At 34.7% G+C, this 16,977-nt stretch overlaps 1 protein-coding gene across 2 annotated transcripts in view; it reads left to right on the plus strand.

The window, feature by feature from the left end:
* The window catches only part of FERRY3 (FERRY endosomal RAB5 effector complex subunit 3), a 66,102-nt gene that overhangs the window by 3,535 nt on the left and 45,590 nt on the right, over positions 1 to 16,977 (plus strand). Inside the window, exons 4-6 of one of the 2 annotated variants that reach the window (XM_037064702.1) lie at positions 7,589 to 7,770; positions 12,234 to 12,333; positions 12,428 to 12,549. In XM_037064702.1, coding sequence (XP_036920597.1) covers positions 7,589 to 7,770; positions 12,234 to 12,333; positions 12,428 to 12,549 — 404 coding nt within the window. Of the gene's footprint in view, positions 1 to 7,588; positions 7,771 to 12,233; positions 12,334 to 12,427; positions 12,550 to 16,977 lie in introns of those variants that run through there. The other variant, XM_037064703.1, reaches the window with a different exon arrangement.

Below are 16,977 nucleotides of genomic sequence, written 5' to 3' on the forward strand. Positions count from 1 at the left end.
AAAACAAGAGGCTACTTTTGTATCTGTAACCAGCATAGGGTTGCCAGATTTAACAGGACACCAGTTAAATTAGAATTTCAGTTAAACAATAAAATTCCATATATTCTATGGATCATATTTATAGTAAACATTTATTCATTTTTTTATCTGAAATTTTAATTTAACTTGGTGACCTGTGTTTTATGTAGCAACCCTACACTAGCAGTAGTAGCTTATTTTAATCTGGTTTACTTTGTCCTCTCACTTACCTTCACTGTTGTTATATAGTTATGTAATATCACCATTTTTCTATTAAAATATTATACCTTATTTCATAAAGTCTAAGAAGCCATTATCATAGCACACCATTATTTTATTTACTACTAAGAATGCCTTCACCTTTAAACTGTGATAGAATGCCAAGATGCTATCAAATATAAGATATATTCTGATTTTTGGAGAGTTGTAATATGGAAAAATATGTATCTTAGAATTGATGAAATATAGTACTTTGAGAACCTTTTATATGCCCAATACTATATTAGGTGTTGGGTATAAAATAGTGAACAAGACAAACACAAAAGAAATTTATGTTTTAGTTAGAGAGGGAGATATAGCACTATATAAACAAACAAATAATTTTAATATTTGCAAGCTGTAATGAGTGAATTACATTCTACTTTAAGCAACTCAGTCTGTAAGAATAAAAAAGAAATCAGTTTTATGGGATCACATTTGTCATTCTAAGCAGTTTGGTCTTTGCCAGAAAGGTTTCCTAGTTTATATAAAAGATAACACTACTTATACATATTATTTTAAATTCTAAAAACATAATTGTTTTATTAAAAAAGATATGTCTGTGATAATTACAATTTAAAGAAACCTAATCTTTCTCCTGATACAAAGAAAGAAAGCTATAAGATGTATTAAAAGAATAATTTCACTAAATTTATTCAGCCAATATTTTTGTGCCTCTAAAATGAATGAGGTATGTTGCTGAGGCTAAATCTTTGCCTTCTGGAAGCATACAGTCTAGTAGGAAGACAAAGAAATCCACAGACTGTTGCAACACTGTGCAGTTGGTGTTAGGACTAGGGTAAAGTACTGTGGGGTCATTTAAAGAAGTTGGGAGAAGAAGGAGTGGTCAAGAAGGAATTTTTGAAGAAAGCAGTTTCTCCTCCAGGATTGCTTGTTTTAATATAAAATCTGGAAGCAGAACCTCTCCCATCCTTGATTTTATGTAACCAAAGAGAGAACTTCCTGAATTCTAGCTCAATAAATGCTTCCTTGTTTTTTTTAATTATAAAAAATGATTACCATATATACTAAATTTATGGTTTTACTTTTGTGCTTTAGCCATTCTAAAAATAGGAATTTGACTATCTTTCAAATTAATGACCCTAACAATAGTAACAATAGTAACATATATCTAACAAAATAATAACACTTTATACTTATTAATTTAATCACAAGAGTACAGATTTATCATGAATTAAAAATCATCAGTATCAATTGAGCAAGTACTCTAGTCTACACTCTACACATTCAGTAAGTACATAGCACTTTTCGTAGAGTTCAGATTTCTAGCAGTGCCAGGGTTAGAACTATAGTAGCTTATTCATCTTTAAAGAATTAAGAAGAAAAAAAAGGCAAAGAAGTGATTTTTAATAGTAAAAAAGGAAATATTGACAGGAAAGTAAATGACAAGAACCAAGTATTGCTATACCCACTGGATATGTTTGAGTTCTCACTGGCTGTGAAAATTATAATGTAAAAGCCAAGCCGCTCAATACAAACTTCAGAAATATGGGAGTTAGTGACTAAAAAGGAAGAAATTAAAAAAGAAAAGGGAGCTCTGTAGCAAATTGCAAAACGGCCTGCAAGAGATTAGAAGCCTCGGGATTGTGGAGATTAGAAAAATCAAAGTATAACCAGCAGTAGATTCTGATAGTAGAAGCAGAACACAGCCGTTGATAAGACGAGAGTGCTAAGGCTTCTCTGCAACCAGCACGTAGACGGCACTTTAGTCACCTGGGAGCAAACAAGGAGCCTTAGTAAAGAGGTGAGGTAACCATGTTTGTAGTGATACCAGTTGCCTAGGGTTATAAGGGAATGAGCTCCATTTTGTATAAATGGATTTACTAGATATTTCAGATGTAACATACTTAAATCATGAAACTTTTATTTTAACTACTTTTTGATAAAGATCTTTAAAAAATGTAGAACACATTTTCTTGTTTTCATAAGCATGGTATATCAAATTCAGTTCTAACTTCCTGTTGACCCCAGATCATCCTTATAAATGTAAGTGATTATACCTTTATACAATGATACATGAGGCACTGCTACAGAGGGAGGCCTGTCTGTCCCATCACTGTAGAGATGTGCTGAATATGCTGCTGTTACATAAGGATTTTTAATTAAAGAGGACCAGCGACCCTCCTACACAGAGCTGGGCTTTAGTGGATATGTTTTATGGTATAAGGAAGTTTTTTTTAAAGGTTTTATTTATTTATTTTTAGAGAGGGTAAGGGAGAGAGAAAGAGAAGGAGAGAAACATCAGTGTGTGGTTGCCTCTCACGCATCCCCCACTGGGGACCTGGCCCACAACCCAGACACGTGGCCCAGACTAGGAATGGAACCGGTGGCCCCTTGGTTCACAGGCTGGCACTCATTTCACTAAGCCATTCCAGCCAGGGCGGTATAAGGAGGGTTTGATAGTTTACTAGAGTATATGTGACTGTTAATTCCTACCCTGTAGAGTAATGCTATTTTCTTCTGCATTTCCTTTTCTTGTCTACTTTCAGAGGATCTATTACTTGCCTTTTTCTGCTTCTGGTCCCTAAAAATCTAATTATACTGTTTCTTCTAATCACTCCTATATCATTTGTTATTACATTAGATTTCTTCTTTTTTTAAATAATGAGAAATAAACTCTGATCGGTAAGGAAAGGCAAACAGAGGAATCATTGTCAAAATTGTGAAATTTGCTATTTGTTTTTGGTGGTGCCCTGTCTTCCATTTCAGTACTTAGTTCTCTTTGCATTCATTGATTCAACAAATGGATATTGAGCATCAGTTACATATCAAATATTGTATTAGGCACCTGGAGTATAACAAAAACCAAATAGACACAGTTCTCACCTTCACAGAGTATACAGTCTAACAGGGAGACATTATTCAAATTCTCTTCAGTGCAGTGAGGTACGTGCTGTGAGAGGGGGACTACAGGGTCCTATGCGAGCACAAAGCTGGTACACATATGCTAGTCTACAGGACTTTGGGAAAGCTTCCCAGAGGACAGGGAAATTTAGTTAAGACCTGAAAGATGGTTGGAAATAGGTGGGTGAAAGGTGTATGGTGGAGGAACAGAGAGAGAATATCCTAGACAGAGGGTGTAACATATATAAGGCCTGGAGATGAGAGAGCCTGTGGCACATTAGAAAAATGGAAAGAAGTTCAGAATGGCTAGAAAAGAGTCTTGCAAGGCATCTTAAATTTTGTCTTTATTCTGATGGTGATGAGCAGCTTTGAAGGAGTTTAGCGGAGGAGTGACAAGATCGTGTTTACATTTTGGAAGAATCAGTTTAGTGTGAAGAATATCTTGGAAGGGAGAAATTTGGAATAAGTTAGATGACTTACAGTTTTAGGGAAGAAATGATGAAATCTTAGTCTAGATAGTAGTAGTGGGGATAAAAAGGTAATAAATGCTTTTTATTCATATATTTACTTATTCAGCAAATACTGTATGTGGGTTCTGTGCTATGCATTAGGGGTGTATCAACAGAACAAATTTGGTTCTTATTCTTACCTACTGATAGTGAAGAAGAAAGTTACTACACAAGCACATGACTAATGTATAATTGTAAACATGTTATTGTTATAAGGAAATAAATATGGTTCCAACAGAGAGAACTGGGAAGTGCCAGGCTAATTGATATGGGTTTAGCAAACTGTCCTCTAAGGATGTAACATTCAAGCTGAAACTTAAATGATAAAAGATCACTTGGCCTAGATTTCTGTTTCAGACTACTGGGTAGATGGTGGAATGGGGTCTCTGCTCATTTGAGGAGAGGCAAGTTTTGGCATAAAAGTGGTGGCTTCAGTTTTACACCTATTGATTATGAAGTGCCTATGAGACACCTAAGTAAAGATGTCTCATAAGGCCTTAAATATATAGATCTGGCAGTCAGGAAAGATAATTAGACTGGAGACATGGGTGTGGAAGTCATTCATACACAGATGAATTCTGAAGTTAGAATGAACAAAATTGTGCAGGGTGTTTATGTGAAATGAGAAGATTAGATGCCTGGAAAGAATCCTGAGAAAACCCTGTATTATAAGTGTGTATTGACTTACTTGTGGCTATCTACCTGTAATTGTCTCTTTGTCTGTTATAGCTCTGGTATTTAGCACAGAGCCTGCAAATAATAGGGCTTTGGTGTGTGTTGGATAGATAGGATAGATGAATAGCCCCCCCCCCAAAAAAAAGGGAATGAATGAATGTACAAACAAATGAACAGACACTAGCATTTAAGGGATAAACAGAGGAAGAAGGACCTGCAAAGGAAAAAGAGGACCTGTCCAAAGATGTAGAGAGAAGGTAAAAGATTATAGTTTCATGAAAGTTAAGAAAAAGGCACCAAGAAGGAGGGAATAGTCAACAGCTTTAAATGCTGCAGAGAACTCCAAGCAAGGAAAAGACTCAATAACATTATCTATGGGTTTACCAAGTTATCTTATCTGCAGAAAGATCAGTTTCAGTGGATTGGTGGGGGCAGAAATTAGATTTCATTGACTTTAAGAATGTGTGGGAGTATGGAAATAGAATGAGTAAAGATAACTCAAGGGCTATATAGAGAAGGATGAGGCACTTTCAAAATGGGAATACATGGTCAGAGATTTGTTTTTTTTAGGATGGTAGAGATGAAGACTAGAAGGGATAGAATCCAGAACTCAAGTAGAGAATTAGTCTTTACTGGGAGGAGGGACACTTCTTTCACTATAGCAGAAAGGGTGGATATAAGTGAAGAAAATGTTAGTACTTTGATAGCAGAAGTTGAAGATATTTTCTTCTAACTGCTTCTACTTTATGGAGAACTAATAAAGACCGGCGATGTTTTCAGACGAGGTGGAGGACTAATGAGACAGCTGGATGTTTGAGAAGAGAACTAACCAGAGGAAGGTAGACTGCCAGGCATCAGGGAAGGGTTAGAGTCACACCAGTCTGCCACCATAAACTTTAGAGTTTTTGTAATTTTTCTGCTGCAGCTCTACAGCCTGGTTGTAAGGTTTAGAATTTTATTAGGTGAGCAAGAGAAAGAATATCTGTCAGGGGAGTTGAGGATTTTGACAAGACAGTGGTTGAATGCTGGACCATGGAATGTAAACTACAAAGGGAAGAAAGTGAAGTTAGGCAGGATCTAATGGCTGATAAAAAAAAGAGAGAGAGAGAGAGAAAGTAGAAGGGCCTGTGGAGTAGAGGTCCTGATGAGGTTGAGGAAACAATAGCCTGGGAGTAACTGAATGAGGTCTTAGTTGGAGGTTAAACTCAGAAACCAAATGTTTGAATTTTTGAGGTTGAATTGTTCTTAGTAATGATATAGAATGGGTGACTGAGGTGGAGTAGAAGACTTACTAAAGAATTCAGAGACGAAGGAAGGCAAGGCATAGGATGGGTTACCCATGAGACATCCGAGTGATCAGGGCTGGTGACAGGATGTGGGTCAGAGAAATATGTGAATGAGGGTGAGGGACAGGTAGGTTGTTAGGTAACCGTGGCTGCTAAAGATAAGGGATGCCTAATGATTTGAGCTCAGAGAAGCTGAGCTTTATTGACAGAATGTGGAGGTAAAGAAATAATAGCCTGGACATTGAATACTTTTCTCTCAGCAGGCCTTCACTCAGTGCCACATTCTCTCAGCTTTCACAGTCCCCTTTCTCATATCTCTCCTGAGGCAATGGAAGGGTTAGGTCAAGGGAAAACTATTTAAATAGTACTTCTCATGTAGGAAGTTTCCACCTATTCTAAAGCTTGCTATAGGCTGAGTTTTCAATTGATGCTGCAAATTATGAGCTAGCTGATATGACTAGTAGTGCATTGCATGTCTGGTGTTATGTACTCCAGGCAAATCTCTATGATCTTGCACTCACTCCTTCCTACAAAATTTAGCCTGAGCCTGACATGAATTTTTAACCAAGTTTAAGTCACATGGGCTGGTTATAATTCCTAGAGCAGTACCAGGTCTGAAGATACGGAGCAGCTATCAAAGTGTGGTTTCAGGTTTTCAGAGACGTATAGTAGGTGTTCTAGATTGAGCACATCATCTTAAACCCTTCCCTCCTGATCTGCCAAGTTGATTGAAAGAAAACCAGAGGGAAAGTTCACCTACTAATTGACCACATTCAAAATACCTGTTGCTGTGATTTATCCATTTGTTTTCTTTTTAAAGTAAATTATTGCTGCAGTAAGGTTATAGGCCAGATCCATGGCCTCTTAGGAAGTAAGCCACACAGTAGGGCTGAGTGGTGGTCAAACGAGTGAACTGGTCCCTGGTGGAAAAAAGCTTGGGGGCTGCTATTATAGATTACGGTGTTTAGTTTTTTCTTTGGCAAGAAAAGGGAAGCATTCAGATTTTTCTTTTTTTTACAATTGTGTGTCTACAAAGATCAGTAATGGAAAACATTGAAATCTTTTTGTTATTTCTACTTTTGCTGTTAGATCCTTGACAAGGGACTTCTCGGCATATTCGTTTCCTCACTTGTAAAGTACTGTGTCTGTCTGATGTGCCAATACATGACATGTCTGTGGGACAGGACTTTGTACCTGCCTGGGTGGATTTGTGTGTTGTGCTGAGGGTATTCTGTTTTGCCTATCTCTGGGTTTCTGTTTTTATCAGTGTTTGCTCAGTTGCTTTATCATTTGATAGCTGCTGTTTTCAAGTACCTATAAGCGTGCTTACATTTTAAGAAGAAAGCAGAATACTAGAAAGGATCAAAATAAGAAAATTACATATATTTATCTTGATATAAAATTCTATGTATGAATTGGGTTTTCAAAGTTATTGCATCGCCATACTTTAGACTACATAGGTAACCTCATTTTCTAAATGGATAGCTTACAAAACATTTTAACAATATATTTCTTAATAATGAAAACTTTTTCTAATTATGTGATTAATACATGCAAATTATTCTATTATACAAGGCTTTATAATATAAAGAAAGCAAAGGATGTCAGCGGTCCCACTGTCCTGAAATAGCTATCATAGCATGTCGTTGATCTTCCCTTCGTGTATGTATGTGCTATTTTACAGAAATTGGATTATAGCACACTTAGCCCCACCATCGATACTTCCTGTCTCTCCCTGCACATTAGCCCCTCCCTATCCTGCCTCCAGGTAACCTATATTAACAACTTAGTTTACACTTTTTAATTTTTTTGTGTGTACTCAGATCATCCCAGATAACCAATATATACACATAAATAAATAGAGGGTCCTTCTGTCCTTGTCTGAGTTAGAAAAATAAAATCATAATATACTTTTCTAATAATGTATTAAATAAAATCCTACATCGTAATTTTAAAATGTCTGTGTATCATTTGCAGACCACATTAGAGCATGCAAGGCCTGAAGAACCAAGCTGGGATGAAGATTTTGCAGATGTGTACCATGACCTAATCCATTCCCCTGCCTCTGAAACGCTCCTAAATTTGGAACATAATTACTTTGTTAGTATCTCAGAACTGATTGGTGAAAGAGATGTGGAGCTGAAAAAATTACGAGAGAGGTATTTCAAACTTCTTGCATTTTCATAATAAATGTTACATTGTCAAATAGGTGGCCTGCAAAACTTGTTTTTGTTTTGTTATGAATAAAATAGGAAAAGTTCTTAATATTAGAAATTAATTATTTTTGTGTGTTTACATCTGTAATTTCAACTAGGAAATCCTCATAGGTTTATAAAACTTCTCAAGTGATTTACCTAAATAAATTATGGCACTTTACATATTCTTCTTTTTCATAAGAGAAACTGAGACTGAGAACAGGCTGACAGTGACCAGAGGGGAGAAGGGAGGGAATTTCAAGGGAAAAGGGGAAGGGTTTGTAGGAACAAGTATGAAGGACACATGGACAATAACAAGGGAGGGGGGCATGGAAATGGGAGGGAGGTGGGGAGGGCTAGGGGTGGGTTGGGATGGGGGTAAAAGGCAGAAAACTATACTTGAACAACAATTAAAATAAAATAAAATTCAATCAAAATTAAATAAAAAATTTAAAAACAATAATGTTTTTTCAAAAAGCGGAATAGCTTACTACTGATGAAAATTTGCTTTGTTCCAGGCACTGTACAAAGTGCTTTAAATGCTGTCTTAGCTCAGCTGCTATAGCAAAATACCATAGACTAGGTAGCGTAAAAAAAAAACAGAAATTTACTTCTCTCTCCTGGCTTAGAGACACTGTACCTTCTTGATGTGTGGTCACATGGCCTTTCCTCAGTGTATGTTCCTACTATGTCTCTTCTAGAAAAAGTGCTCCCGCATCTCTTCCTCTAAGCACTAATTCCATTACAAGGACTTCAACTTTCTAAACTAATTACCTCCCAAAAGCCCTACCTTCAAATACTATCACATTAGGATCTTAGGGTTTCAACATGAATTTGGAGAGGATACAAACATGCAGTTCTTAACAGATGGCCTATTTCATTTGATCCTTACTACAACCCTACTATTATACCCATTGTGCAGAAGAGGAAACTGAGGCTTAAATATGTCTAAAGACTTGCTGGGATTTGGAGCCAGGAAACTTCTGACTCTAAACCACTTAAGGACTGTACCGTACTGCCTCCCTGTTTGGAACCTATTTAAAACCCGGCTCTGGCTAAGTCCATAGTCTCTTTCAGTTCATTTTGTAAACTTATTTACATTATGGGAAAAAAACACATATGGAAAGAAGTTTTAAGTAGATCTGAGTTAATTTTGTATGGATTACCTAATACAGTATGCAGACTGTTTTTATGGTCCATTTTTTTTCTTCAGAGTAAGGTAAAAAATTGCTAACATTACTTATTTTAAACCATGACTTTCCAGACTGCTTCCTGGTAATTCCATAATTGTAGTAATAAATCAGGACAAACTTCTTCTAGATAATCCATTTTGATTTAGCTGATTCTAATAACATTTATTGCCTTAAAAAACATTTACTTAAGACTTTAGGTATAGATGGCATTGAGATAATTTTTTTAGTGTGGCTGATGTAAAATTTCTCTGATTGAGAAATTATATTAGGAACAAATTACATATTATGAAATCAGTCCCAAATAAGTAAATTTAAAATGATATACTGGTTTGCTTCTGTCCTTCATTAGCTCCACATAAGAAAACTTTGGGGCTAGCAAAATGAGAAAAATATGTTATTTTGAGGATTGTCATAATTAAGAAAACTTAAAAACCATAAGCAAATGGATATAATCACTTTTCCTATGGGCTACTGTCCTTTGTGTAGCAGATTAGCATTCTTCTTCTATTGCATAGATTTGTAAACTTCCACAATAATTCCATTCCTCTGAACCTTTGATTCTCATATCCAGTAAGATATTAGAACTTTCTCTGTGTCCAAAAAGAACATGATGTTTTGTGACATTTGTCACTCTTTATTTGGGTTTGGAATTTGGGTTTACTGATAAGCTCTTTTGAGGCAGTTTATTTTTTTTTCTATATGGGATACTTACAGTATGGGTAGTTGCCACCAGGTAAGTAGTTGAAGCTATGTCCACGGGGGAGACAAAAATTTGATTTTTTTCTAGTTCTCTCTTATGTAGCCAATAAAATGTTGAATATATTCTTAAAACAACAAAATAAAGATTAGAGTCATTCTGCCTATTTAGGTATATTAAAAAAATGCCCAACATGGCCATTTATAGTTCGTATCAACAGCCTTTACTAGTCCTTTTATTCAAGCTGGGGAACTGCTGTGAATTGTGGCCACTTTGCTGCCTGCTCACTGCACCTCCCAGAAAATTACACAGGTGGCCATCAGTGTTCTGTGACTGATCGCCTCTCGAGAAACTGATTAACTTACCAATTTTCTGCATTTACTGGAAAAGTACACATTTTTTCTATCATGGAATAGTTTTTAATAAGGGTTTGTTTTGGTTTGTGTTATTTTTTGAAATGTCCTTAGCTAAACTTCTTGATGGGGCTTTGCTTTTTTTTCTTTTTCTAAACATAGACAATATTTGAATACATTTGTTTTAAAAACAGTTTTGTAGTTTATCTTTCACATAACCACACTGTTTGCTTGAAAAGGAAAAATAAGCTATGTTCCTCTTAAAGTCCATAATATTGCAAAGGTGAACAGTATATTTAAAGTAAGTTGGAATTCAGTGGTATCTGTAGAATTTCACCCAAAATTTTGGTGCTTAATTCATTTATCCAATTTATGAGCAGAAGAGACACATTTTCCTATTTCTTTTATTTTAATTTCACTGTATATCTTTAAAAGACAGTTTCTAAACACAGCATCAATGCAGTTATAACAATTTTTTTTCCAAAGTGCATTCAAGGTATATATATATAGGTTATCAGAATTATCATGCCTGACATACTGAGCCAATACATAGTAGAAATATAATAACATTCCTTTGATCTTAACCATAGAAAATATATACTGTGTTATTAATACAGGGTGAGACAAAAGTAAGTTCACAGTTGTGAGTACGCCACTTTATTCTTGTATTATTTGTTAATTATTGTATTATTTGCCATACAAACAACTGTAAACCTACTTTTGCCCCACCCTGTATGTCATTAGCTGCTTGTGTTTCTGACATACATTTAGGGTAAAATAAATGTTCACGAAATTTTATTTGTTGAGTTCTTACGTATTAGTCCTCTTTTTCCTCACTGGAAATTAACTGGTTTGGGCAAACCATATTCAAGTTATGTTTTACAACTTCAAAATGGCAGTGATATTTTTTATCCACTAGAGGGAACATGTGTAATATAAAATATTGATATATTCATATGGAAGTTTGTTTTATAAATATTTAGAAGTTATTTCTGTTTTAAATAAAAATCTTACTTGCCAGCATAATCTCCTGATCTCTAGTAGTTAATATAACAGTGTAGTCCCCACTCCATTAGAACTAAGTGGGGACTGAATGGCATTGAATGTTTAATAGTAGAAGGTGTATATAGAAGTGTGTAAATGTATAATATATGAATGAGTTTCATTTATCGTATACATGTAATTATCTTAATCAGTTGTTATAAAGAAGTATAAACTTTTTTCTAAGAGCAGTTTACTTAACTAGAATAATACAAAATTATTTAGTTGGTGTCTGTTTCACTCTTTCCAGGTTTTTTTGAAATGGGTTTCAGAACAAACTTTTTAACACATTTATATTAGAAGATAATTTTTTGATTTGAAAATTTTAATGAACTTATTTATTAAAATATAACGTTATAGAATGGGCAAGAGACTGCAGGCGTACAGCTCACTAAACTTCCACAACGTAATTACACCCATGTAATCATCACCCAGCTCAAGGAATAAAGTATCCCCAGCCCTGCAGAGGCGCCCTGTGCCCATCTAATCGCTGTCCATCTCTCTCCTGCACAGAACCATTATGTGAACTCATAATACCGTTGATTAGCTTCGCCTGCAGGGAAAACCATTTTTAATTTCTGTACATTATGTATTTGGATAAGTGAAGAAGATAAGACTAAAACATATCTTTAGAAGTGTTTCATATTTCTCTGTAAGGAGAACTTGTAATTCAATATCAGTTTCAATTCTTAGAACCTAATAGGTGGCTTATGGTTATAATATAAACTAACTTCCAAAGGTTGACGTTACTTTAACTTGTGTACAAATAAATAGAAAATGTATTTAAGCTGGAATTGCAGAGTGTCTTCTTTGAGGAAATGTGCAGATGAAAAGGGGTCTGGACTTTTAAATATTAGCTATGGAAATTGAAAGATGACCTAGATTTTGACTGCTTTCCTTTATGCCTTAAATTTAGATTAAAATTTAGCTGCACAAATGACATTTACATTAAATTATATGAAGTTATCATTATAATTTCCACATCTCCACTTCTAATGTTCTCCAGGTAGTTGCCATTCTTGAATATATTCCTATAAAATAAAAATTTTATTTTCACTTCGCAGAGATTGTGCAATGAATCTGGAGTATTTGTATACCTTTAGATTCTGATGAATATATATGATCTTCTAATTTATGTTTTAGACAAGGTATTGAAATGGAAAAAGTAATGCAGGAATTGGGAAAATCACTGACAGATCGAGACGTAAATTCACTGGCTGCTCAGCATTTTGAATCCCAGCAAGTAAGTGAAATACAATGACTTTTAGATATGCAGTTATTCTTTTTTACTTACTTATTTTTGTAAAAAAATTATTTAGTCAATGTACTCTTTTTAGGATTTAGAAAATAAATGGTCAAATGAATTAAAACAATCAACTGCCATCCAAAAGCAAGAGTATCAGGAATGGGTGATAAAACTTCATCAAGACCTAAAAAATCCAAACAACAGCTCTCTCAGGTATTAATCATGCATTATTCTTATTAGATGGAAGTTTATTGTTAATAATAATTTGTGTTTATTGTAAAGTTGAGCTTTTTTAGTTGTAGATATTTTCAAGTTACCAATGAAAATTTAAGACGGTTTTATTTTTTAAAAACATCACACATTTTATATGGATTGAGAGGGGGATTAATTGGATGGTTTAAAATAGGGATTTCTCCCCTAGAACTTAGCCTTATAAGTGTTTTAGATGTATATACCTAAAGACCCCAAGTACTATCTCTTATTTCTTTAAGTTGGTTTCCTTTAGTTCAGTAAACATCAGTTGAATACATCTTAAATACTAAGCATTCTCTAAGCAAGAAATAAAAACAATAACTGCCCATATGGAGCTTATATTCTAGAGAAACTAATCTGTAAATAAAACAATACTGTACAGAGTGATATATGCAGTAGTAGAAGCATGTACAAGGTACAATAATAGTATAGAGGACTTTTCATAATTCATAATTTGTATGGTACCTTATGGCCTAAGTACATTGTGTTTCATATATAACCCTAGACCCTGACAGTGCCTATGTTATTTCCTGGCCATACATTCATATATTTGAGAGTGTCTTCTTCCACATGGTAAAGTATATTTCATTTGGAAATATACTTAGTATGGTACAATAATCCTATTTCTAGCAGTAGCTGGTATGTACTACAAACACTTAGAAATAGCATTTTATTTGTGTAATGTCAGTTTCCCCCATTAGTCATCCTTTGAAGACAAAAACCACGTTTGTTTTTGCTGCTGCATACCAGATCCTTGTCAAGTGTCTAGCTCTTGGTGCTGGTACCTAAGACGTGCTCAATAAGTAATTATGGGCTGGGGACAAACAGGCAGACATACAGGCAAACTGTTTACCTGATACTTATATCTCCTCTTATCTAAGTATCATAATCTTTCATTTGTCTTATTGTTTTCCCCAAGACAACACCTTAGAAATATTTAAACAGTTGTTATGATTGGAAATGGGATAATATTCTTAACACTAACATATTCAACTGTACTCATTTCAAATGAAAATAGCGATGGCTACAATAAACAGGGAAAGGCGGAGGGAAAGCTGGACTGGAAACATCGTTATGCCGTAATATTACAGTGACGTTTCTCAGACTGCTCGTTGCACTCTGCTAGGGACCATTCTAGAGTCTTTACTTTCCAATCAGATTTTTTAAATAACAATAAGATGAAATGGAATGGAACAGAGCACCGTAGAATAGATAAAAAAAATATCAGTGTGCATCATGCATGAAACCTTCTATAAATGAATGTATGTGTTGAACCAAAATGTAGAATAAATACTGTATATTATCAAAAATGTGGAATGTCACTAATTTAGTTAGGGAAGCTATGAAACCTCCATTTTGCAAAAATTATCTCTCACTTTGCTGCTGTAGTTACAGAAATTCAATATATAGGATCAATTCTATTGTGTAAGTATTGACCTCTGCCTGCTGTTCCTTTTAAAAACCAAATATTCCCAGGAAAGGGTATTTTTACCATGACTTTGTTAGTTTGCCTTCCTGTTTTGATAGACGTTTTTTTAGACAATAGAAACATGTTTTCAACACAACTATGTACAGAGTGGGGCAAAAGTAGGTTTATAATTGAGTACATAAAACATAGTTTATTTGTGCATCATTATTTAGTAATTCTTGTATTATTTTTCATACAAAAACTGTAAACCAATTTAACCCCACTCTGTATACACTCCTATGAGCTTGATAAAAATTGTATTTTAGTTTTATTTATTTTTACTTTTTTCCCCTTTTTATTGCATTTATTGTGGTGACACTGGTTAACAAAATTATATAGGTTTCAGGTGCACAATTCTATAACACATCATCTGTGTATTGTATTGTGTGATCCTGACCCCAAGTCAAGTCTCCTTCCATCCTCAGTTATCCCCCCTGTACTCTCCTACACCTATATCCCCTTCACCAGCAATTGCCAGTTACCATACTGTTGTCCCTTTCTTGAGTTGTTTTCTCTTTTTCTTTTTTTGCTCAATCCCTCTACCATTCCCCCTGTCCCATCTCAACAGCTGTCATCCTGTTCTCCATATGTCTGTCACTCTTTTGCTTATTAGCTTATTTTGTTCATTTGATTTCCCATTAGAGTGAAATCATGGCATCTGTCTTTCTCTGACTTACATAATACTCTTCAGGTCCATCTATGCTTTTGCAAAGGGCAGGATTTTCTTCTTTTTTTACAGCCAAGTATTATTCAGTAGTGTATATGTACCATGGCTTTTTTATCCACTCATCTACTGATGGGCACTTGGCTGCTTCCCAATCTTAGCTATTGTAAATGATGCTGCAGTGAACACAGGGGTGCATACAATTTTTTGATCTAGTGTTTCTGGTTTCTGTCAGTAAATTCCCAGAAGTGGAATCACTGGGACATAAGACAGTTCCATTTTATTTTTCTCCTCACCCAAGGACGTTTTTTTCATTGTTTTTTAGAGAGAGGGGAAGGGAGGGAGAAAGCAGGAGAAAAATACTGACTAGAGAGAGAAACATCAGTTGGTTGCCTTTTTGATTGTGTCAAAAAGCGCCCCAACCAGGGACCAAAGTTGCAACCCAGGCATGTGCCCTGATGGTGAATTGAACCCACAACCTTTTGGTTTGCAAAACAACACCCAACAAACTGAGCTACAGGCCCATCTTTTATCTTTTTGAAATAACTCCCTACTGCCTCCCACAGCTGCTGCGGTGCAGACTGGTAGTGTGCATTTCCACCAACAGTACGTGAGGGTTCTCTTTTATCCACAACCTCACCAACATTTGTTTGTTGATTTATTGATGGTAGCCATTCTGACAGGTGTGAGGTGATACTTCATTGTGGTTTTAATTTGCATTTCTCTGATGATTAGTGACATTGAGCATCTTTTCATATGACTATTGGCCCTCAGTATATCCTCTTTGGAGCAGTGTCTATTCAGGTCTTTTGCCCATTTTTTAGTGGAATTGTTTGTTTTTTGATGATGAGTTGTATAAGTTCTTTATAAATTAATTATTTTAACCCTTTATCAGATGTATCATTGACAACTATGTTCTCCCATTCAGTGGGTTGAATTTTCATTTTGTTAATGATTTACTTTGTAAAAACTTTTTAATTTGATGTTGTCCCATTTATTATTTTGTTGTTTCCCTTGCCTGTGGAGATATATATGGAAAAATATTGCTATGAGAATTGTCCAAGATTTTACTGCCTATGTTTTCTTTGAGGATTTTTATGGCTTTGAGACTAACGTTTAAGTCTTTAATATATTTTGAGTTTATTCTTATATATGGTATAACAAGGTAGTCTAGTTTCATTTTTTTGCATGTATATGTCCAGTTTTCTCAGTACCATTTATTGAATAGCCTATCTTTACCCCATTGTATGTTTTTGCCTTCTTTGTCAAATATATATTGACTATAAAGGTGTAGGTTTATTTCTGGGCTCTCTATTCAGTTCCATTGATCTATATGTCTGTTGTTATGCCATTACCATGCTGTTTTGATTACTATGGCCTTGTAGTATAGTTTGATATTAGGTGTGTGATTCCTCCAACTTCATTTTTCTTTCTCTAGATAGCTGTTGCTATTTGGGGTCTTTTGTGGTTCCATATAAATTTTTGTAATGTTTGTTCTAGTTCTGTACTGTATACCATTGGTATCTTTGTGCTGAATCTATAAATTGCTTTGGGTAGTATGGGCATTTTAATGATGTTAAGTTTTCCTATTCATGAAGACAATATATACTTCCACTTATTTGTATCTTCTTTAGTTTTTTCTTCAGTGCCTTACAATTTTCTAAGTACAGGTCTTTTACATCCTTGGTTAAATTTATTCTTAGGTGCTTTATTCTTTTTGAAGCAATTGTGAATGGGATTGATTTTTTAGTTTCCCTTTCTGTTTATTTTATTTTTTATTTTTATTTTATTTTATTTTTATTCCCTTTCTGTTTATTTTATTTCTGTTTATTTTCCCTTTCTGTTTAGTTTATTATTGTATAAAAATGCAGCCAATTTCTGGATATTTATTTTGTATCCTGCTGCTTTTTTGAATTCATTTATCTGTTCTAGTAGTTTTTTTGTGGAATCTTTAGGATTTTCTTTTTTTAATTTATAAAAAATTTGTATATTCTTTGTTTTTTTAATCATTGTTTGGTTACAGTTGTCCCTCCTTTTTCCCCATTGCCCACCCCTACCCCCATATACAGTATCATGTTATCATGTTATCATAATGACAGTTTTACTTCCTTTCTAATTTGGATGCCTTTTATTTCTTCTCGTCTGAAGCTATGACTAGGACTTCCAGTACTACATTGAATAAGTGAGGTAAAAGTGGACATTCCTGTCTTGTTCCCAATCTTAAGGAAAACACTTGTAGTTTTGCCTGCTGAGTATG

This window comes from Sturnira hondurensis, unplaced genomic scaffold (genome assembly GCF_014824575.4).
Source record: "Sturnira hondurensis isolate 20B ecotype Veracruz unplaced genomic scaffold, ASM1482457v3 Scaffold0015509, whole genome shotgun sequence".
Taxonomy (NCBI): Eukaryota; Metazoa; Chordata; class Mammalia; order Chiroptera; family Phyllostomidae; genus Sturnira; species Sturnira hondurensis.